Source organism: Siphateles boraxobius, unplaced genomic scaffold, assembly GCF_051911475.1.
Source record: "Siphateles boraxobius isolate OS27281-9 unplaced genomic scaffold, OSU_SipBor_1 121, whole genome shotgun sequence".
Taxonomy (NCBI): Eukaryota; Metazoa; Chordata; class Actinopteri; order Cypriniformes; family Leuciscidae; genus Siphateles; species Siphateles boraxobius.
Window position 1 is genome coordinate 263,869 of NW_027508724.1, and position 23,263 is coordinate 287,131.

Sequence of the window (23,263 nt, forward strand, 5' to 3'; positions counted from 1 at the left end):
CTTCTTCTGAAGTTGTTGTTTGAAAGGCAATGACACTTCTTCCTCAACAAATTACAAGATAGATAAGTTTACAAATTTCTTTATTTTTTTAAACAAATACAGTACAAAAACATTCAGATTGTTGAATGCGTGACGTGGTAATAACAAACAGCCGACTCAGAGTTTCCCAGGCGTACTTGACAACAGCCTTAAACCTTTATAACATATAATGCATTAAAACGCATGGCAAACATCCAATTACCGGTGTAACAAGGATTCTGCCAATATTATAATGTGTTTTAACTTTGGTTACAATTATTTATGAAAACACCATTCATTTAACATACATTATGAATACCTTTATAATGCATTAGACATAACAGCTTTAATTAAAGTGTTTCCTAATTGGATTCTGAACAGTGAACCCAAATAACAACATCTGAATTCAAAATGGCTTATTTATGCATGGTATCACAACTAAATTAGAAACAAACCTTGAAAGTTGTGTAATTAAAACCATTCGCTTCAGACTTGCTTATAGATTATAGATATAAGATATTATATATTATTATTATTATTGTTACTATAGATATGTGTTTTTGCCATGTTTCAAATCGAAATGTCGATTCCAAACTCGTGGATCATCTAAAATTCAGAGTTCCGAAAAATACATTATTTTTTACTACAAAAATACATTATAATTAATTATAATTATAATATACTATAATTTTATAATAATAATAATAATAGTGATTTCTAACAGTATATAATGCTATTATATTATTGATCATTGTTTCCGCCATGTTTTAAATCGACACGCTCCTCCACTTTCCCTCTTGTAAATTACTTTTAAAAAGCCTTCATGTCCTCGTGGAACTCAAAATAACTCTTAATTTTCAGAGAGCTGTTACTTATTCCACATGATTGCTGTACCATTGCAGATTCATTCTGACATTCATATTGTTTCCATAGATATGCATATTTCTGAGTCTGAGGAAGTGAAGTGCTCGGAGTTGAACATCATGGGTTGCTATCTTGTAATTACGGTAATTACGACATGCATAAATATGACTTCGCTCCATCATTCGTGTGCTTGGAACTCGTCATTACGCTATACTTGTTGCGGTCATTTTGTACAGAAAGACTATACTAGCGCACATAGACGCACATACCTATAGACTAAACACGTAATACGCATGTGCACGCCGTCAGCGTTTTCACAGGGTTGCGTTTTTGAACTTTGTGCAGAGAACTTTTTCCCCCCAAAATTTTCAAGATTTGCACCTTGGATCCTGTTTCAAGGTTTGCGTTCTGGAGCTCCAGACGCTGTTGTCGTGCGAGTGAACGGGTCCGAGCGCATTAAAGGTTTTCTGTTAGAACGGTGTGTGTTAGCGGCCGCTAAGTCAATAACTAATGATCTTTACAACGGAAGGGAATCAATCAAAACTAACTTTAGCTGGACAATAACTTTATTCTAGAGCTGCTGTAAAGCTTAAACAATCTGTTACTTTAATTTCCTATTATCACTGTAAAACTGCTTTGAAACAATCTATATTGTTAAAAGCGCTGTATAAATGAAGGTGACTTGACTATACGCCAAAAGAGAAATGGCAACAAAAAAAAATACTGTACAGTACATATTTCACAGCAAAAGTGTACAGTGGTGTCTGTGTATTCAAATCATGCCACATAACTTCTCACTGACGTCCCACAGTTTTTTGGCGATTCCATCATCTCTGGCCTCGGGTTTGACTTGCACCAGCTGACAGTCAGAGAAGTATCGTCCGCTCAGGTGTTCGATGTCCTCTTGCAGTGCGCAGTACAGCGTCGTCTGAGCACCCGACACCGGGTCTGTCGCACCAAACCTTCTAACAATGGCTTTGAGAATACGCGTTTTCCATTCATTGATGTCACGGCCGAGCTCTGAATTTACAGACCCTGAACCAGATCAAACATGGAAAACAAACTGTTAGAAGAAACTGGTACTGATCTATTAAGGCAAGACACACAAGGTGAATACAGATAAAAATAAAGGTTCTTTATCGGCATTGATGGTTCCATAAAGAATCTTTAACATCCATGAAATCTTTCCATTGCACAAAATCTTCTTTGTAGTGTAAAAAGGTTTATTAAGTATATACTTAATAAACCTTTTTACACTATAAAGAAGATTTTGTGCAATGGAAAGATTCCATGGATGTTAAAATCCATGTTTTTTTAGTTTAAAAATAAACTACATTTATATATATATATGTATATATATATATATATATATAATTTAGTTTATTTTAAAAAGCTATTCTTATAAGATGGTAAAAAAAACGGTTCACTGAAAGGTTCTTTGGGGAACCAAAATTATATGACATTTGCTGAAAAAAAACAACCTTTTGTAACTTTATTTTTAAGAGTGCAAGGAAAAGATGGTAACTAATAGATATCACCATAGTTATTTGATTCCATTTAATAACTGCTAAAAAGTTTTTGTATTACAAGTTTTCTAAAATATTTAAATATGAAATTAAATAGGCATAATTGTCTACATTTACACGGCAGAAATCTGAACGATAACAACTGAACAGTTTGATTTTGTTGACATATTAGAGTTAAAGGTTTTTACTGAGGGAATTTTGGATTTCTCTTTTTATCTCTCCATAAATCAGAAAATACTGTCAACAGGCAGGAAAAAATACATTTTACCATGTTTTTTAGGATTGAAATGTTATATAAAATCAGACAAATAATATATTAACAAACCCTTCTATAAAAACCTTCAGAATATATATAGGAATAAAACTGTAAAATTTGGTGCATGTAAGTGCTGCTGAAGTGGAGAAAAAACTCATAGACTATATGTATTATAATTTAAAGCTAGACACAAAAAGAGAAAAATAGATTTCTTTCCACTAGTCTGAAAAACAACACATTATGAAAAGCCAAGTATCTGAAAATCAACCAGTGCACAGAAATATAATGTTTGTGCCTGTAGTTTCTTGCCTTTGTATAATGTTTATTAGTAAATGAATGAGACTTATTCAAAATTGTTGACAAATAATACTGGCATATTGCACATTCTTATTTTCTAAATGTCATAATCATTTGTTAAATAACAAGTATTCATTACTTCAATGAGCTCATTATATCTGCATTAAATTACTATATTGTTTAAATTAATAAAATTTTAGCTAACTGTGATTTTGTATATGTTCATTTCTGAAATACTTAACTTAGACAGTCTCCTCTGATCAGAGATGGACATAAATAAATAAAGTAAAAATACAAAATACTGTGTGGAAAAATGTATTTAAATACAAATATAGTATTTTGTATTTTTAAAATGCACAAAATACATGTGAAATTGGCCATCCAGTGCAGGTATAGGTGAATGAAGAAACTACATAGGCTTACTGACTTTTAATTCCTAACCTTATCTCTGCCCTCTCCGTCATTCAATCTTTTTTCTTTCTTGCTGGCAAATACAAATAAACTTGTGCAAAATTGCAGCCATTTATATACTTATTTCTAACCAGGTTAGTCTATTACTTATGGTGAACACTATTAAAAAAAGCATACTGTATGTAAAACTGTGGGAACCTTTTCTGCTATTTGGCAAAGAATATGGATGGGCGATAAATCTTAATTTTATTAATTGGGTGGGGTGGGGGCGTGTCTGAACTTGTTGATGCATGAAACCAGTACCCTGATAAACAGGTTGACTGGCAAAAAGTATATTACGTATTTTGAAAATACAAAAATACTCATCTTAAATGTATTTTTCCAAAGGGTTTAAAATACAAAATAGTATTTTGTATTTCAAATACGTATTTTAAATGCATGTATCTGAAATACTGCCAATCCCTGCCTCTGATAACAGATTACTCTAAATTGTATTGAGGACTCATGCATTTTCTGTAAATCTGCGTTGAAACGATGTGTATTGTGAAAAAAGCGATATATATACAATAAACGTGAATTGAATTATTGATCACTAACCTGGATGAAGGCTGTAGCATGTGACGTTGGTTCCCTCCAGTCTCTTGGCCAGTTGATGGGTGAAGAGCACATTACAGAGCTTGCTGTGTGTGTAGGCTCTGAATAAATCAGCGTCGGATGATCCCAGAGTGAGCTTCTTGTGTGTGTTGATGCAGTCGAAATCAATAGTGCCCAGAACGTGACCACAAGACGACACGTTGACCACCCTACTCGGCGCACACTCCTTGAGACGCTCCAGCAGAAGATTGGTCAGCAGGAACGGGCCGATGTGATTGACACCGAGGATCATCCCAAGGCCATCTTCAGTGCGTCCTGGAGCGGCCAATGCTGGACACACACACACACACACAACAGGTATCGTTCATGATGTTGATGGTCAAAAGTTTGGAACAAAAAACTTTGTTCTGCTCACCAAGGCTGCATTTATGTGATCAAAAATACAGTAAAAACAGTGAAACATTATTATAAATGCAAAACAGCTGTTTTCTATGTGAATATATATATATAGTGATTAAAACTGAATTTTCAGCATCATTATTACTCCAGTCTTCAGTGTCACATGACCCTTCAGAAATCATTCTAATATGATTTGCTGTTCAAGAAACATTTATGATTATTATCAGTGCTGAAAAGACAATTAATGAAAAGTATCAAATTAATCAAATTTAAAAACCAGCATATTATAATTATTTCGTAGGATCATGTGACAATGAAGATTTGTCAAAGTTTTATACTTGGGTTTAAGACTTAATTATATGATTGTTTTCTATACACTTTGTGTGCAGATAGTTTACCTGCGTTATTAATAAGCAGGTCCAGTCTGCGCTCGGCCTTCAGGAAGTTCTCAGCAAAAAGGCAGATTGATTTCTGACTTGCAAGATCCAGTTGCATGAAGATCACATTCTCATTTCCAGTTTCCTATAAGGAAATTATTATAATGTTCTATCATTTACAATGTTTGTGCAATAGATAGTAAGTAAAGCAGTTAAAAATGATTACTAATAGATATCAACATAGGTATTTGATAACTCTTTAGCAGTTATTAATGTATTTGTATTGCAAGTTTTCTGAAAAATTTACTATGCAATAGGCACAATTCGCATTTACACAGCAGAAATCTGAACGATAACAACTGAACAGTTTGATTTTGTTGACATATTAGAGTTAAAGGTTTTTACTGAGGGAATTTTGGATTTCTCTTTTTATCTCTCCATAAATCAGAAAATACTGTCAACAGGCAGGGAAAAAAATACATTTGACCATGTTTTTAGGGATGAAATGTTATATAATATATAATATTATATATATATATTAACAAACCCTTCTATAAAATTTTCAGAATATATATAGGAATATATATATATGTGGAGAAAAAACGATACTCGGTTACTAACGCAACCTCGGTTCTCTCTAGAGAGGGAACGAGTATTGCATAAGTTTAGCCTACGCTGCGGGAAAGATTCATCTTCTCGAGATACTGAAGCCAAAAAATTATCCTTAATTTTGTATTCATTGTCAACGCAGTGCAGCAGCTAGCAGACCTAGAGCAGGCCATCTCGCATGCTCATTGGCTGCCCTGCGGGCAACTGCTGCAGCCTACCAGTGAGCCCGGCGTGACGTCACGCCCAATGAAGGGCGCCCGCGCCTTTATAGCTCCACAGCCCGCCAGAATGGGCGTGGCTTAGCGTATAAAAGTAGGGGCTGTAGGCTGTCTTCCCTGGTTTTTCGTCGACTGAGGCGAAGTCGCTTGTGGCGCGAGCACGGCCGGTTACGCAATACTCGTTCCCTCTCTAGAGAGAACCGAGGTTACGTTAGTAACCGTGTATCATTCTCTTACGAGAGGTTCTCTTGTATTGCGTAAGTTTAGCTTACGCTACGGGAACACTTTGTCAACGCCGTGCACGCCAAGCATCCACCATGAGACCCCGAACTTTCAGGGGAACCCCATAAGTGGAAAAATAAGGTGGCCAGCCACGCGGGCCATCACTTGTACATAAGCACACATAGGGAAATACAGAGCAGCGCCGGTCTGTATAGGCACTTGGCACATACCCTACTTAGTGCAGCTCAACCAGGAGAGCTGAGTCATGTGAGAGTGATCTGAGCAGGAGATCTGGGCAGAATACACCTCTCCTTCAAACTGACAACAGTTTAGCCTGCAAGGCAGGAACTTCTAGGTTATAAAACCTGACAAAGGTAGACGGGGAGCTCCAGCCCTGCGCTACACATATGTCATGGATAGAAATTCCACTGGACCATGCCCACGAAGAGGCCACGCCTCTCGTGGAATGAGCCCTGATGCCCAGAGGGCATTGCAGACCTTTGGACGCGTAAGCGGCTGCTATAGCGTCCACTATCCATCTGGACAGGCTCTGTTTCGAGGAGGCGAGACCCTTGGTGCACCCACCAATCGAAACAAAAAGCTGTTCCGAACGCCTGAAGGAGGCGGAGTGCGTAATGTAAAACTTCAGCGCTCTGACAGGGCAGAGGAGATTCACATCACTTTCGCTGTCAGATGCTGGGAGAGCTGACAACGAAATAACTTGCGCTCTGAATGGAGTGCCCATCACTTTAGGAACATAGCCATGTCTAGGTCTGCGGATGACTTTAGAGTCATTCGGCCCGAACTCAAGACACGGCGCGCTGACAGACAGCGCATGCAGGTCCCCCACACGTTTTACTGACGACAGTGCAGTCAGAAAGACGGTTTTCAGTGATAGATATTTCAACCCCACGGAGTCTAGTGGTTCAAAAGGAAAAGCTTTCAGGGCCTCGAGGACCAATGAAAGATCCCACATGGGAACCGACGGGGGGCGCGGCGGATTCATCCTTCTAGCTCCTCTAAGGAAGCGGATGACCAACTCATGTTTTCCCAGTGACTGGCCGTGCGTCGATTCTGCGCACACTGCCACGGTCGCCACGTATACTTTGAGCGTGGATGGGGACCTTCCCTTATCCAACAGCTCTTGTAGGAAGGTGAGCAGATGCGCCACCCCTCATGTCCGCGGGTCCAGACCTCTGTCGGTGCACCATCCAGAGAACACTGACTATTTAGACGCGTAGAGCCTTCTCGTGGAAGGGGCTCTAGACTGCGTGATTGTGTTCATCACTCCTTCTGGCAGGGCAACGAGTACCCGTTGATCAACCATGCATGCAGAGACCAGCGCTCTGGATGGGGATGCCAGATCGTGCCGCGAGCCTGAGAGAGGAGATCTGCCCTCACCGGAATCGGCCACGGAGCTGTATGTGACAGCCGTGCTAGTTCCGGGAACCAAATCTGATTCTCCCAACGCGGGGCTATGTGGAGCACCGAGTGGCGCATTTCCCTGATTCTCTTGATCACCTGTGGTAACAGAGAGATCAGAAGGAAAGCATATAGCGGGAGGCTGGGCCAAACCTGGGCCAGCGCGTCCTCGTCCTTCGAGAAGAACGTCGGGCATTGAGCGTTGTCTTTTGACGCAAATAGGTCGACTTCCGCTCTGCCGAATAGGCGCCACAGTTTCCGGACCGTTTGGGGGTGCAGGGACCATTCCCCTGGGGGAACATTGTCCCTGGACAGTTTGTCTGGGCCGTCGTTCAAATGGCCAGGCACATGCGCCCTCCTCAGCGAGCGCAGGTGCATCTGAGACCAAATAAGGAGGCGTTCCGTCAGATTGCAGAGATTTCTGGATCTGACACCGCCCTGACGGTTACATAGGATTACATAGGATACCACAGACATGTTGTCCGAGCGGACCAGAACATGCTGGTCCTGTATGAATGGGAGGAAGCACTTCAGCGCGTTCTCGACCGCTATCATCTCCAGACAGTTAATGTGAAAACCCTTCTCCTGGTCTGACCACTGGCCAAAGACCTGTCTGCCCTCGAACAGCGCGCCCCGAACCGAGTTGGACGCGTCTGTCGAGATGACTTTCCGATAAGAGATGGTTCCAATCCTTACTCCCTGCTGGTACCAGTCGGCCACTAACCAGGGCTGCAGAGACGCTATGCAGTTCTGAGTCACTCTGATTTTCTGGCCGCCAGACAGCCAGGCTCAGCGGGACACGCGAGTATTCAACCAGCGTTGGAGCGGGCGCATGCGCGGTAGGCCAAGCTGAAGCACCGCTGCAGCTGATGCCATACAGCCCAACATCCTTTGAAATGTTTTCAAAGGGAGAAAGCTGCCCGTCTGGAAAGATTGGGTTTGGTGGCGAACATGGCGCGCGCGCTGTGTCGATAAACGAGCCGTCATGGTCACCGAGTCCAGTTCTACTGGGCAGTAACGAGCTCTTGGTCCAGTTGACCGTGAGACCCAAGCTTTCCTAATGACTGAGAAGAACTGTCCTGTGAGATAGCAGTTCTGTCTCTGACTGTGCCAATATCAGCCAATCGTCCAGATAGTTCATTATTCCCAGCCCCTGACTTCTCAGGGGGGCCAGCGCCACGTCCATGCACTTCGTAAATGTACGGGGTGCTAGGGACAGGCCGAACGGCAGGGCGGTGTATTGATATACCTGACATAAAAATTGCCTGTGACGGGGTATTATCTGAATCTGAAAATAGGCATCCTTCAGATCTAGAGAAATAAACCAGTCCCTCGGGCGAACATGCGCGAGGATTTTCCTGGTCGTAAGCATTTTGAACGGTCTTTTCGCAAGCACTTTGTTCAAATGTCTCAGATCTAGGATAGGTCTGAAGGCTCCGTCCTTCTTGGGTACGAGAAAATATCGGCTGTAAAAGCCTGACTCGCTCAGAGAAGGCGGTACCTTTTCTATAGCCCCTTTGCACAGCAGCTTTGCTATTTCTGCGTGAAGTAGGTGTGCTACTTCCGCATTCACTATCGCCGCGGTCCGGGCTTGAAAGCGTGGGGGACGGCGAATGAATTGAAGTGTATAGCCCTGCTTTATTGTGCTCAGCACCCATTCTGAAATCCCTGGGATAGTTACCCACGCAGCTATGTGAGCCTCTAGGGGGCGAATGGCCTCCGGGTTCAGATCGCCGCCATTTGCCATTTGCTTATGAAACTGAACCGGAGCCGAAAGTGCGGCGCGCGCACTCTCGGTTCTGGGCAATGGCAGCTCGCTTAAAGACGAAACCGGCTGATTAATGTGAGATGTCCCAATCATAAGGGATGGGGAACATTCTTTTTTCACTTTTTGACGCGCGAGCAGCGCTCCAGGCGGAAAAGCTTTCTGTAAGCGTGAGCACGTGTGTGCGGGCATGAGACTTACAACTGTATCTGACGGCCCGATCATAATGGATGGGGACTGTTTTATTAACGCCCTGCGTTTTGTGATAACAATTAAACGCGCGGGCGGAGCCCGGGGGGAGGTTTGTGTTAGCAGGCGTGAGCGCTCTCTGGCGGGCACGAGACTTACATTCATAACCTGCTTCTTTGGTCGTCTAACAGAGCGGGCAGATAGTGGGCACAGACCTGTGGGCAGATTTCTTACATTCAACATTCGAGCGGCTTTTCTGCGCTTTATGAGAGTGTGCTCTGTGAGTGACAGGGGATTTGGAGTGCTTATGTGTAGGGGTGAACACTGGGGCGTGGGCAATTTCACTACACTTAAAACACCGACGGCGTGAGCTGGACTAGACATTATACTCTTTTTGAGATTTCTCTGGGTCGCCGTGAAAACAGCGTTTGTGTGCAGGCGAGAGGGTGAATAAACCGGCTCGTTGGCTGCTAATTGAACCACTGCAGTAGCCTGTTTGAAGGGGACTGACAGGGAAATTAACTTTGACGGCGGTCCGGCCGTAGCGGGACACGCGCGTCTTTTCTCTCTCTCTGTTAGGAGGGCTTCGCGTGCTCAGACTTCAGTGTAATTCTTTGCCGAGGCCCTCTGGGGGGCGGCGGTCTGTGACGGCTGTCTGATCGCGACCTAGGGCGGCCGCCCTGACGTCGCTGCGAAGGCTGAGGCTGTGCTGGACGCTGGGTTCTGGTTCGCACAGGAGGCTGGCTTTGTCTCTCGCGAGAGCGGCCTGTGGCGGAACTCGAGCGTCGTGGCAGGAAGAGGTTCATGGCCTGCGTGGTCTTCTGCACCTCAGAGAAGCGGTCAACGATCCCGTTCACCGCTGGGCCGAAGAGACCAGTGGGGGGGAGCGGCGCGTTAAGGAAGGTGGCTCGCTCAGTTTCCCTCATATCCGCGAGCGTTAACCAGAGGAGCCTCTCTGTCACAGTTAACGCGGCCATGGCTCGTCTGATGGTTTGGGCTGCGGCTTTGGTGGCGTGGAGAGAGAGATCCGTCGCACTTCTCAGGTCCGTAACCGCAGCTGGATCCCAGCCCTTCTCATCCCATTCACGGAGGAGGTCGGCTTGCAGGATCTGTAGCACAGCCATTGAGTGTAGAGCAGACGCGGCCTGGCCGGAGGCGGCATAAGCGCGGCCGACCAAGGCGGACGTGGCTCTGCAGGCTTTAGACAGGAGGGCTGACCGTGACCGCCATCTCGCAGAGGGCGGGCAAAGGTGCGCTGCGACTGCCTCTTCAACAGGGGAATAGCCGTGTACCCTTTCTCGGCGGCGCCGTCCACTTGGGAGAGCGACGCGGAGGCCTGTGACTGAAGTCTCGAGGAAAATGGTGTATTCCACGAATTCGTCTGCTCCGAATGAAGTTCCGGCAGGAATGGAGCGGGCCTAGTTGCTGAAGCTGCGTGGCGGCGACTCTGAAGAAAAACAACAGTCGACAACAGTTCCTGGATCGACGTGGTGGCGGAATGAAGCGACCATTCCTCGCTGTCCGATGCCAGGATAGAGCAGCAGTCTTTCGTGGCGTGTTCCTCGGCCTCATCCTCCGATGCGACGGCAGTGAGGCTCGTAAGCGGCAGCTGCGCCGGTGAGGAGAGGCGGGGAAGGCGAAAGCGAGGCTCGAGGGAGGTTCTCCGGCGAGCGCGTCGCTGTGGCCACAGGTTCCGGCTGTCTCAGGGAACGGCGCTTCTTCCTGCGCGGTTCCACAGAGGGCGGAGTGACTGCTGCGGTGTTGAAGGCCTCGAGTCGAGCCCGCAGAGTCGACAGCGGAATCTCCTCACAGAGCTCGCAGCCCACGAACGCGAGGGCGAGCTCTGCGTGTTCCAGGCCCAGGCAGGGAGCGCAGATAAGGTGGCGGTCTCCGGCGCTGAGCGGGGCTCTACACGAGCCGCAGGAAGTGCGAGGCATCTTTAAAAAGACGCTCGCTGCTCTTTTAGAATATATATAGCAGGCAAAACGATACGTCGCCGGATAGCGTAGTTCGCACGGATGGCTGAAGGTGGCGAAGACGGCCGCTTCCTCAGCGCTGTCCTAAGCTGGCTGTTCGCTGTTCGACGGCGGCGGTGGCTTCTCTCAGATCCAGCGATGCGAAGAGCTCGCTGAAGAGACGAAAAATCAGGGAAGACAGCCTACAGCCCCTACTTTTATACGCTAAGCCACGCCCATTCTGGCGGGCTGTGACGCTATGAAGGCACGGGCGCCCTTCATTGGGCGTGACGTCATGCCGGGCTCACTGGTAGGCTGCAGCAGTTGCCCGCAGGGCAGCCAATGAGCACGCGAGATGGCCTGCTCTAGGTCTGCTAGCTGCTGCACTGCGTTGAGAAGATGAATCTTTCCCGTAGCGTAAGCTAAACTTACGCAATACGAGAGAACCTCTCGTAAGAGAACTAGCTGACTATATATATTATAATTTAAATAGACGCAAATAGAGGAATTTTTTTTTTTTCTAGTCTGAAATAACATATTATGAAAAGTCAAATATCTGAAAATCAACCTGTGCATGGAAAAACATTGTGCCTGTAGTATCTGTCCATGGTATGATGTTTATTAGTAAATTAATGAGTTATTCAAAAATGTTGACAGATAGTATTCACATATTGCACAAGTGTTACAATGTGGAAAAAAAAACCCGCAAAAAGTTTAATACTTTTTGTAGGGTGTTTTTCACATTGTAACACATTGTAAAAATGGGAAGTTTTTAGACTCTGCGTCAGTAAAGTCAATAAATTTTTGTCCAATGCAATAACATCATTAACAAGCATTTTTGGGTACGGGAAAATCCTCTCGGGGTCTAAATGACCTGAACACAATTTAAGGATACATATGACAAAAGAATTGTTTTGAGATTCATTATACTTGTTTTACTGTTCAAGGTTCGCTTTTATTCGGGACAGTGCACATTAATGAACAATCTTACACTCCTGTAGAGACTGTAAATGAGCCAGATTATAGCATAAATGCTAATTTTCAACATGACAACATGCTCCACTATTGGGTCAATACGAACACATATAAACCTTCCCTGTGACAACATGCCCCACTATTGGGTCAATACGAACATATATAAACCTTTCCTGTGACAACATGCCCCACTATTGGGTCAATACGAACACATATAATCCTTTCCTGTGACAACATGCCCCACTATTGGGTCAATACGAACATATATAAACCTTTCCTGTGACAACATGCCCCACTATTGGGTCAATACGAACACATATAAACCTTCCCTGTGACAACATGCCCCACTATTGGGTCTATACGAACACATATAAACCTTCCCTGTGACAACATGCCCCGGTCGTCCTCACACTCACCATCCTGATCTCTCGAGCTGCTTCTTCTCCTCTCTGTTTGCTTCGACAGGCCAGAATCACTCGACCTCCTCTCGCTGCCATCGCAGACGCAGTCGCTTTCCCAATCCCAGTGTTCCCACCTGTCGGACACAACAGATACAGGTATTATTATTATGGCACATGGAATATGTGTTCTGTATGATTCAGCGTAGACCGGCACAGAATGGCTTCATGTGAAGTATATTTGCACTTGCTGAACCTCAGTTAGATCAGTGGTTCACAACCTTTTGACCTCAATCATCCACAGAAATATTTGAAGCACAACTATATAATCATTATTAAAATGCCCATGGTTTCTTATAACTTTCCCAGGTCAATAAATCACACTTTTTTTCCACAAAATTCAAGTCATTAGTCATTTTGAGGCCCATTTCTCCATATAAATATATTTTGTATTATATGTCATGCAATGCGTATTAATTGCAGTGTTAATTTAGTACTGTTGCAACAATTTTTTTTTTTTTTTTGAAAAACGTTTTCAGTTTTTTTTATTTTCATAAAATAAAAATGTCATATATATATTTATATATATATAATATTACTATTTAGGTTTAATTTTTTTTATTAATTTTTTTAGTTCAGTTTTAGTTTTTATTTATTTCCAGTTACCGGTAGTCATTTTAGTAATTTATTTTAAAATTTTCATCTGATATTTATAATTTATTACAGCTTTAAATATGTTAATGATTGTAATGATCTCTTTAAAATCACAGTTAAATGGAGATTTTCTCCTAGTCCTAGCTCTGTATTTTCCTGAATATCACAGTGTCTGTTTCGCCCGAGGGATAAACATCTAAGTTGAACAACCTCTGAGAAATCATGCAGACTAAACTTTTGCACAAAAGTCTGTTTCACCTACCGGTTACAATGACTGTCTTCCCATAAAGTTTGGCAGTGCCTGTGAAGGTCTTCCTATGAACAAAAATCCTATGAAAAATAAAATATACAACTAATAAAGCCAGAATAACCAGAAAGAGAAGCATGTTTGCGTCCGTGAGCGCAGAAGTCTGAAGCTGAATGAACTTGCAGATCTCGAGTCACACCCGTTTTAAACACTGCCTGATATTATCTGTGTCTGTGTGTGTGTGTGTGTGTGTGTGTGTGTGTTATATATACAATGACACCCGGGTGATAAACTACATTTACTCAGACCCCGTACAACACAATAAAGTTGAAGAATCAATGCAAAGTCACTGTGTTTCAGGACAGACGCCAGACGGCACACTCACCTTTCCTCCAGTCCGTATCTCACATGACTTACAATGCAAGTAATTCAAGAACTTGCTGGACTGAATTCCATAAAGATGATAACTTTATGAATGACTTTGATTTAGTGAAATCTCATACATTTACTCTTTGTTTTGTTAGTGCTGTTTGCTAAGGTAAGCATAAAAAGCAAATACCTCCAAGTTGTTTTTCAAAATGAAATTTTATTTCCTTTAAAGTGTTTGCTAGACCCTCAAATTTGTTAAATGCATAATTTCTTATAAGACATTTGTCAGTGAACTCGATCAGCATGCTGTAAATGTATGTCATTTTAGATTTGTTTGAAATAATAAAGCTCTCGAACATTACTTTTTTTCCCTTTCTAATAATGACGTTGCACATTTCGGTGAGAGGGTTCCTCCAGTTGTGAGCATTCATAATGTTGAACAATTATCTCCATAAATCAGAGACGCTAATGACTTTACTTTGTTGGGCCACTCATGCAGTCGTATAAATACTGAGTGTATATATACAGCCTTTCCAACACTGCATTGTGTGTGTGTGCGTGTGCTTGTGTGTGAGAGAGAGAGTGTGTGAGTGTGTGTGTGTGTGTGTGTGTGTGTGTGTGTAAAAACACAGAATGTTCCATAGTTCCCATTTGGTTATTTTTTGGGAACCAATTCGACCACTTAAAGGGAACCTTCAGGACGTTCCCTACAGGTTATTTTTTAGGTTTTATTTTTATAATATAGGCCAATGTTATTATGCTAAAATGTGTCTAAATTTTTTTTTTTTGCAGACACAGTTTATTAAAACCTGGATTCGATCGCGTTAAAATGCATTATAATTTTCTGATAAATCCAATTTTACAGCTAAAAATATTTAGCCAAGGTTAAGCGAAATATAAAAAAGGCATTCAAATCATAAAAACGTGGTTTTGTAACTTTCTTTACTGCGCGCCCTTGATCTGATTGTGCGCGCGCTCCTCCAGAACGCGCCTACCTCAGTCTTTAACAGAAAGCCGCGCGCATTTCGTTTTGCTGACTGACTAACATTCGTTTATCGACCTCTTTATTGAATAATTGATTATAATTTATAATTATACGAGAGTAAATAGGGTGATTTCAGAGAGATTTGACACGTATAATTGAAGTTTTTGTTTACGGACCAAAAGTGTCCCGCTAATTCAGTGGTAAGAAATGAATGTAATGTTTACTGAACCATTTTTTTTAATGTTTGAATAAAACTTATATTAAAAAAAAACGTACTGTTGAATATATATCTTAAATCACATTTATGGCCAGACATCACTTCTGACAACTACTGTATAAATACGTACACTTAAAAGATTATTTAGTGTGTGTTTATTTATGTAATGACTCACGGTAGTGATCCTAGTGTGTGATGTTATGTTACTGCGCATGCGTAAAATCTCGTTTGTTGTAGATGCCATGTGGGTGGAGCGACGGTCTCACGCAACTCTTTAAGATTACGATATTTGGTCATATTCATAAATCGCAACATATGTGGAATTTATATATTATGTATGCGTAGGCTTTCGTTATTGAGAGATAAAAAAATGCTTAAATTATAGCCTATTGATTTAACCGTAAACTGCGCGCTTCCTCACTGTTAAAAAAAAAAACACAACCCCCTCATTATAAAAACTACCTGTATTTCAGTTTCTATTTCAAGGAAATTGAAGTATCTGACAACACACCTGTAAGTTCTTTACGTTATTCCCATTAATTAATGCAAATTAATTGCATCTTTACCTTTGCTTTTTAGTTGATCTTTTAAAAAAGTTCTGAATGTTTTGGAGTGTTTTTAATGACGAATGGATTTAGATAACAAGACGTGACTGTGTTAAACGCAACTTAAGAGAATCAATGAAGAGTCTGTGTGTTTTTGAAAACTCTGAGACGGTCTAATACTAAAACTTATCGTATTATAGAAAAAAAGAGTAACATTTAACTTCTTTCATAATGTTTTATGGGCAATGAAGAGAAACTGCCTGACCTACTTTCTGGGTTACTGCAATTTTCAAGTGACAATGACTAACAGCCTTCATTAATCATCATAAAGCTGTTAAATGTTCGTATATCTTATGATAATGATATTTGTGATCATTGTGATTTATCAATCATCTAAATATAGAAAGAAGCAAACAAGTTGTCTCTTAGCATTTTAAGGGAACTTGACACACCTTTAGTTTTTTTTAAGGCAATGACGTTGAAACCAGTTTTTGTTTTTGACACAACAAAAACTCAAGTTTGACATAAACAGAATATATAATTATATAATTGCTGTGTAACCTAAAAACGTCCTTGTGATTTTTATGACAAAATCATGGCGGAAGGAAATAAAGCAGGATGCGAATTACCATGACACAACATTTACAGATAAACAATTACAGTGTCTATCATAAGTGAACACACCCATGCTAAAGTTGACTAAAAAGAGGAACGAAAAAAATAATCTTTTGGAAATTGATCTTAATGCCGTAATTTAAAAAATGAGGAAAAATCCAACCTTTAAGGCTGTGAATGAATAATGTATCGTAAATAAATAAACATCGGCATGGTGTTATTTCAGTTAGCCTAATAGCTGGTTTGATTAGCATTGAGAGATGATCTTTATGGAAAGTTCCCCATGCCGATCTCTAGGTATGGTGAAGGGAATGTGATGATGTGGGATATTTTAATTCCAAAGGCCAAAGAACTTTATCAGGATGCATATTATCCCGGATCCATGAAATAACTGGCCTTTAAAAATAAAAATCTGCTGTCTCTATGGGAATTTAACATAGGGGTGTCCTGACTTACGCACCCTGTATTTTAAAGAAGAACATTTATTTATTTACGACACATTATTCATTCACAAAGAAAATTGGTGTCCTTAAAGGTTGTATTTTTCCTCATTTTTTAAATTAAGGCATTAAGATTAATTTCAAAAAAGATGATTTTTTATTCCTCTTTTTAGTCAGCTTTAGCCTGGGTGTGTTCACTTATGCATAGCACTGTACTTTAACTCCCCCATGCTACATTTCTTGGAATTGCAAGAATACAGAATGCTTAATAAACAATACCTATATATTATTTTTTTAAATTGCTTGAAATGTATAGCATTATTAATCAGTAGATCTGTTTCTTTTGTGTTCTTTTAGTGACAATGTCAGACAGAAAACCCAAGGGTGAAGACACTGTGGACGCCAGAAAAGGGAAGACAGGAAAGTATGTGTTTGATTTTGATGGAAATTTATTCATTACAAACATATAATTACAAGAAACGTCGATGGATATGTAGGTCAGAATTAGAATGACCCATTGCTGATTGAAGAAGATCATCTAAAATGTTAAAGTCCGCCTGTAGTCGATCATTTTATTCCTTAAAACTCATCTTTGATCACTAAAATGACATATTTAAATGTTTTTTCCTTGAAAAAAAATCTTCATGCCTTAAAATATCTTGAATGTAACTCGACACCCTTGCCTCATTTAGTATGCGCGGTTCTATGAATATGCAAATGAGCCCCGCCTCCACTCACTCACTCACTCACTCAGAGATCCACTCGCTGACGATCACACGTTGATCTGATTGGTTACAAGGTAGTTTGTGACGTCAGAAACACCAGCGATTTCAAAGCGTGTTTTTGAGACTGTCTTTGGTTCACTGCAGTTTTAAGCAGAAAATACTCAGCAATGCTGTCGACTTATGAATTTACACATGTTTTGTCTTAAAGCGTATTAAAAACACCACATAGACACATAAACAACATTAAAAACTGGATTTTCAACACAGGGAGACTTTTTATAGTATGATTAATCATTTGAGTAGTGTGTAACCAGCAAAACGGAGAGGAACAAAATGAGTAAATGTGGAAAATATTACTGGAGGAAATGAAGTGGAAACACATCCATAGAACTGCAAAACAGGTTTGTCAGTTTTCAAGCCACATATATTTAGATCACGTCTCATAAGAAGACAAAAACGTGAACAAACTGCAATCATATGCTGCAGTATTTCAATAAACAGCGGGATATTCTAAAACGCTTAAACACTTAATGTACTAAAACAGTGATATTAAAAGATTAAATTCTGTATACTATATTTAATATGCGTCATCATAACGCTTAACAAGAAACGGTGTGTTGCGTTCATATCCTCGGTTCATCTGCTCGCCTGTTGGATGCATTATTAATAAGATGTTTATTGAATTTGGTCTTTTAATATCACTGTCTTTCTACATTAGTACTTAATACAAACCTGGTAAAAATGACTGGCGTTCAATGGAGAAAAGTCTTGTTTTGCGTGACGTAACATGAAAACTGTGAATTCTGTTTAAGTTTAAGTCTTGACTTTAGCAGAAGAGCTGCTGTGTGACTGGGGAAACTGTGTAGACACGAGTAAAACAAATGATTATTAGTTTTAACTAAAGATTGGTGTCGATATAGTGTTCCTTACAAATTACCAAAGATCCAGTGATCATGGATATATTGACATGCAGCAGGAATCGTGTTTCCTGACATTTATATGAGCCTGATTTCAACGCCATGGAAATACATAAAGCAAATTTGCCTTGAAACGCTTTATATAGGTCTAAATCCATGTGATCACTTATATCATTGTTATATATATCATCAAATCGTCCAGCCCTAAAACTTGTATAGTTTTTGACAGTATTTATTTAAAAACCTTGAATTAGGCAGAATTCATATAATGGGAAATATTTAATTGATGAGTTGTCAATACAATATATAACAATGCTATATATAGCTTATGATTTTACCTCTAAATTCAGCGTATTGACACAAAATGCTAACTGCAAATCCAGCTTTCTCTGCCTGGATTCAGTTGTTCTGTGAATCACAGTGATCATTTGCTTCTCTGTATCTGAATCTTTCAGCAGTCTGTAAAAATATACCTCAGATTTCTTGCCAAATCTATTCTTACAGTTAATCTCAAAACTCTTTCCCGTTTTAGGTGTGTTTTGTGTGTTTTTCAAGGCATTCACGCTCAAAATAGTCTCCATTGACTTTGTATTGCGAGAAGCTGCCTCCTTTGTCATTTATGAGCTTTAACAAAAAACAAAACCATGTCTAAAAGCTGCTGTGTGACAAGGTGTACAGCAAACAAGCTAAAAACCCCAGCAATACATTTTTATAAGCTGTCGACCCCAAAAAACGAGCGTTTAAGGACACAACTGTAAAAACGAACAAGTTCATTCAACTTAAAATAATTTGTAACCCGGCTGCCTTACAATGTTGTGTTAAGTAAGCTAAGAAACTTCAGTTGTTTGAACATATATTGGAGTTCCTTAAACCGAGAAGGAATCGTTGGGGTAATAAAGGTGAAGCTGACAAAATAGTCTGATCAAATTTTATTTAAGTTTAATGAATTAAATTTTTAGTTACTCCAACAAGACATTACAAGTTGTGAAGTAACTTATTTTTCTAAGGCAGCCAGGTTATCAGGCAATCGCAACGTGTCTCATTACTCTGAGAACTAACTTAATTAGTCGATTAATTAGTTAATATATAAAACTGACATTTGGATATTTGACTTACCAGTGCCAAAATGTTAACTGCACATGTAGTGTATTTTTAGTGAATACTGATCCCACAATTCAGCCATTCGTTCCAGCCTGTATCCACTTTTGTGACCTTAAACGCCCATTTTTTGATGGTCGACAGCTTATAAAAAATGTACTTCAGATTTTTTTAGTTTGTTTGCTGTACATCTTGTCACATAGCAGCTTTTCGACATTGTTTTGTTTTTTGTAATAAGTCAGAAATGACAAGGAGGCAGCTTCACACAATACAAAGTCAATGGAGACCTGGTGTGGGCGTGGTTTCAGATTATGATGCGTGTCGCTCTGTCTCCATTGGTGGATTTTGTGTGAGTGACAGGTTGCCCTGTGACTCCAGAAGTGTTTCACTCTGATATACGTCACAATAGGTGAAGAAAAGACGAGCAAAACGTTTCTGTTTCATGCCGCTTGTGAAGTTCACATTGTGAATTTAATGAAAGTATCTGCTACCTAACCACTTGCAGAAGTGACTGTCTATCATTTCCTCTTTAATCAGAAATGACTCATAAAAGTTTTTGCTCTCGCAGGTCTTGGTTTCGCACGGATGCCGGAGTCGATCAAACGGATGCTAAACCAGTTTCTGATGATTTCCAGTACAACATGAACTTTGGCAGTCTGGGAAAATGTGTGATCATCAACAACAAGAACTTCCACAGTAAAACAGGTGAGAGTTGGGAAGCACACAGTTTCACGGTTCAGTTCAGGCGTTTGTTTGTCCTCATATTAATCTCTTTTAAACAGCAATGTCAGTTCGTAATGGGACGGACGAGGATGCAAAGATTGTGATGACGACCTTCTCACAGCTAGGCTTCAGAGTCAGTACTTTAAATGATCTAACTGTCTCAGAGATGAAGGATTTGTTAACTAGAGGTACGTTTTGTAATTGATTGATTAGAATAATAATTGAATGGCTCGTAAACTCACGACGTCTTCCATCCTCAGTGTCTCAGGAGGATCACAGTAAGTCGGCCATGTTTGTGTGTGTGTTGTTGAGTCATGGAGACGAAGAGGTGATTTATGGCACGGATGGTGTTGTACCACTGAAGACACTGTTTGAGCTCTTCAGAGGAGATCACTGCTCTTCACTGGTGGGAAAACCCAAGCTTTTCTTCATTCAGGTGAGATTAATGATAGTACATGCTCAAAATGCTCATCTTGCCGACGGTGTTATTTTTGGTATAACTGGTATTATAACGTGTCATCTGAGGATGAAGAAGATGTACACTGCTGTTCAAAAGTTTGGGAAGCTCTTCTGCTCACCAAGGCGGCATTTATTTGATTAAAAATAGAAGAAAAAAACAATTCTCAGCTGATCAAAATACCATCATATGTAGCTACGCACATACAACGAGCGCATTTAGTCAAGAACACATTTAGCCATCATAAAAGCCAACCAATCAGGTTTTCAACGGACCCCTATGCCTTTAGGTTCGGTGATAAAAATGTCTGAACGCATAGCGGATCAGGAGTACATTATTTTTTTTTGTTTTTGGTCCGGACCAAGTGGTTATGGGAAGGGGCGGGACATTTCCCAAACACACTAGAAGCGCTCGACCAATCACAACACACTGATCCAGCCGACCAATCAGAGCACAGTGTGCTTTTCAGAAGGAGGGGCTTCATAGAGAAAGGAAGTAAACAGAGCGTTACTGACAGACTGGGAAGAGAGGAGCCGCAACAATGGAGAATATGAGGAAAATAATCAACATTCAAGCAGGAAAACATGTTCTAGTAGAGCCTGAAAACAACATCAAGACTCTGTAAAAGGGTATAAGAGGTCCTCTTTAAAGTCCCCCTGTAGTCAATAATTTTATCTCTTAAAACTCATCTTTGATCTCCAAAATGACATTTAAATGTTTTTTCTTTGAAAAACATTTCTTTGTGTCTTAAAACATCTTGAATGTAGCTCGACACCCTTGCCTCATTTAGTATAGTTCTATGGATATGCAAATGAGCCCCGCCTCCACTCACTCACTCACTCAGAGATCCACTCGTTGACGATCACACGTTGATCTGATTGGTTACAAGGTAGTTTGTGTCGTCAGAAACACCAGCGATTTCAAACCGTGTTTTTGAGGTTCACTGCATACTCAGCGATGCTGTCGACTTCTGACTTTACACATGATTTGTCTAAAAACACCACATTAAAAGCTGGATTTTTACTTAAGAGTGTTGCTTTAGTTGCTCTTTCACAGATGTGTTGATCCTGTGTGTGTCTCCAGGCTTGTCGAGGCACAGAACTGGACTCTGGCATTGAAATAGATGGTGAGAGTGACACGGAATCGAAGAGAATTCCTGTGGAGGCTGATTTTCTGTATGCGTACTCCACGGCACCAGGTATCTAATGTCTCGCTCAATGCAGTTTCCTCACAGAACCAAATGCACTCGCCTTCAAACGTGTGTTTTCTGCCTCTCCTCAGGGTATTACTCCTGGAGGAACGTCGCTCAGGGTTCCTGGTTCATCTCCTCACTCTGTGAGATGCTGTCAAGATACGGCAAGCAACTGGAGATCATGCAGATCATGACACGTGTCAACCACAAGGTGGCGCTCAACTTCGAATCCAACTGCAATATGCCAGGGTTCGGTGGCAAGAAACAGATGCCTTGCGTTGTATCTATGCTCACCAAAGAACTCCACTTCCCTAAATAATTCATCTTTGTTTTACTGATTGAGTTGCAATGGGATAAGAACACTTTTTAATTCATTTTTATTGTATGTACAGTCAAAAAATGTATTCAGACACCATCAACATTTCACACATTATCACAGTTTATTCACTATCGTTTAGAAAATGGTAATGAAATATAACAATAACTCAGAGTTATTAAATCAGTTGATATTTCACTGGTTTTGTCCGTCCTTCTGTTAGACTCTCACACATGAATTATGTTGAATATCTGTCAGCTGTTAAATTTAACCACACAATTACATAATACCAATTTAGCTCAACCAGTTACCAAACAACATAAAATATGTCACAGTTTACTTTATTTTGCTATCCTCACTTACATAAATGAACTATAGTGTCCTGCACACACTAGTAAAAAAAATGTATATCTGGTGTCTGAATAATTTTTGGTTTGACTGTAGTGGTTTAGTGACAGACTACAGTCAAACACTGGATTTTAATGTACTATTATCTGATCAGGAGTATTTGACATTAATATCTAGTCTTTTTAATTATGGTGTGGGAAATGTTTACAGTGTTGGTTTTGACAGAGCTCTTTTTTAATCTTTATATGCACATGTAGGAGGTCTGTCATTATTAAAGCCTCATCTGAATGTTTGCATTGTTTAATCTATGAAAGTTCACAGTTGTCAGGTTTCATGCAATAAAGATTATTTTACAGGAAGAAGATGTGAATATAAACAGCACAATTTTAATGGTGATAAATAAACATTTTACTTTGGTATTTAATTTGTGTGCGTTGTTTAATTAGCTTTGAGTTGAGCAAATACTGAAGACGAGAAGAGAAATTTGAAAAAGAAGATAAAGAGGTTGTGTGTGTGTGTGTGTGTGTGTGTGTGTGTGTGTGTGTGTGTGTGTGTGTGTGTGTGTGTGTGTGTGTGTGTGTGTGTGTGTGTGTAGGATCAAATCATCATATACTGATTTCTGAAGGATCATGTGACACTGAAGACTGGAGTAATGATGCTGAAAATTCAGTTTTAATCACAGGAATAAATTACACTTTACTATATATTCACATAGAAAACAGCTGATTTAAACTAACATTTCACAATATTACAGATTTGATCAAATGGAGCATTAGTCAGCAAAAGAGACTTCTTTTTTTAAAATATTTTAAAAAATAAAAAATCTATTTAATCTGGGAATTCTGATCTAAAAACCTAAATTAGGTTTAAATTAATACATAACACAACCAAAAACAAAACAAAAAAACTGACCACAGTGT

The 23,263-nt window shown here is 40.4% G+C and overlaps 2 protein-coding genes across 2 annotated transcripts; one reads left to right on the forward strand and one right to left on the reverse strand.

Moving 5' to 3' along the window:
- Positions 1 to 63: 63 nt before the first annotated feature.
- dhrs13l1 (dehydrogenase/reductase (SDR family) member 13 like 1) lies at positions 64 to 13,630 on the reverse strand. The gene is made up of 5 exons (XM_077223703.1): positions 13,412 to 13,630; positions 12,514 to 12,632; positions 4,764 to 4,887; positions 3,970 to 4,296; positions 64 to 1,917 (listed from the first exon to the last, which is right to left on the reverse strand). The coding sequence occupies exons 1-5, from the start codon at positions 13,533 to 13,535 to the stop codon at positions 1,655 to 1,657; spliced, it is 957 nt and encodes a 318-aa protein (XP_077079818.1). The 5' UTR covers positions 13,536 to 13,630; the 3' UTR covers positions 64 to 1,654.
- A 1,570-nt stretch (positions 13,631 to 15,200) lies between these two features.
- On the forward strand, positions 15,201 to 22,767 carry casp3b (caspase 3, apoptosis-related cysteine peptidase b). Its single transcript, XM_077223715.1, has 7 exons — positions 15,201 to 15,480; positions 16,925 to 16,991; positions 19,876 to 20,012; positions 20,090 to 20,218; positions 20,291 to 20,466; positions 21,571 to 21,685; positions 21,769 to 22,767. The coding sequence occupies exons 2-7, from the start codon at positions 16,930 to 16,932 to the stop codon at positions 21,996 to 21,998; spliced, it is 849 nt and encodes a 282-aa protein (XP_077079830.1). The 5' UTR covers positions 15,201 to 15,480; positions 16,925 to 16,929; the 3' UTR covers positions 21,999 to 22,767.
- Positions 22,768 to 23,263: the final 496 nt, after the last annotated feature.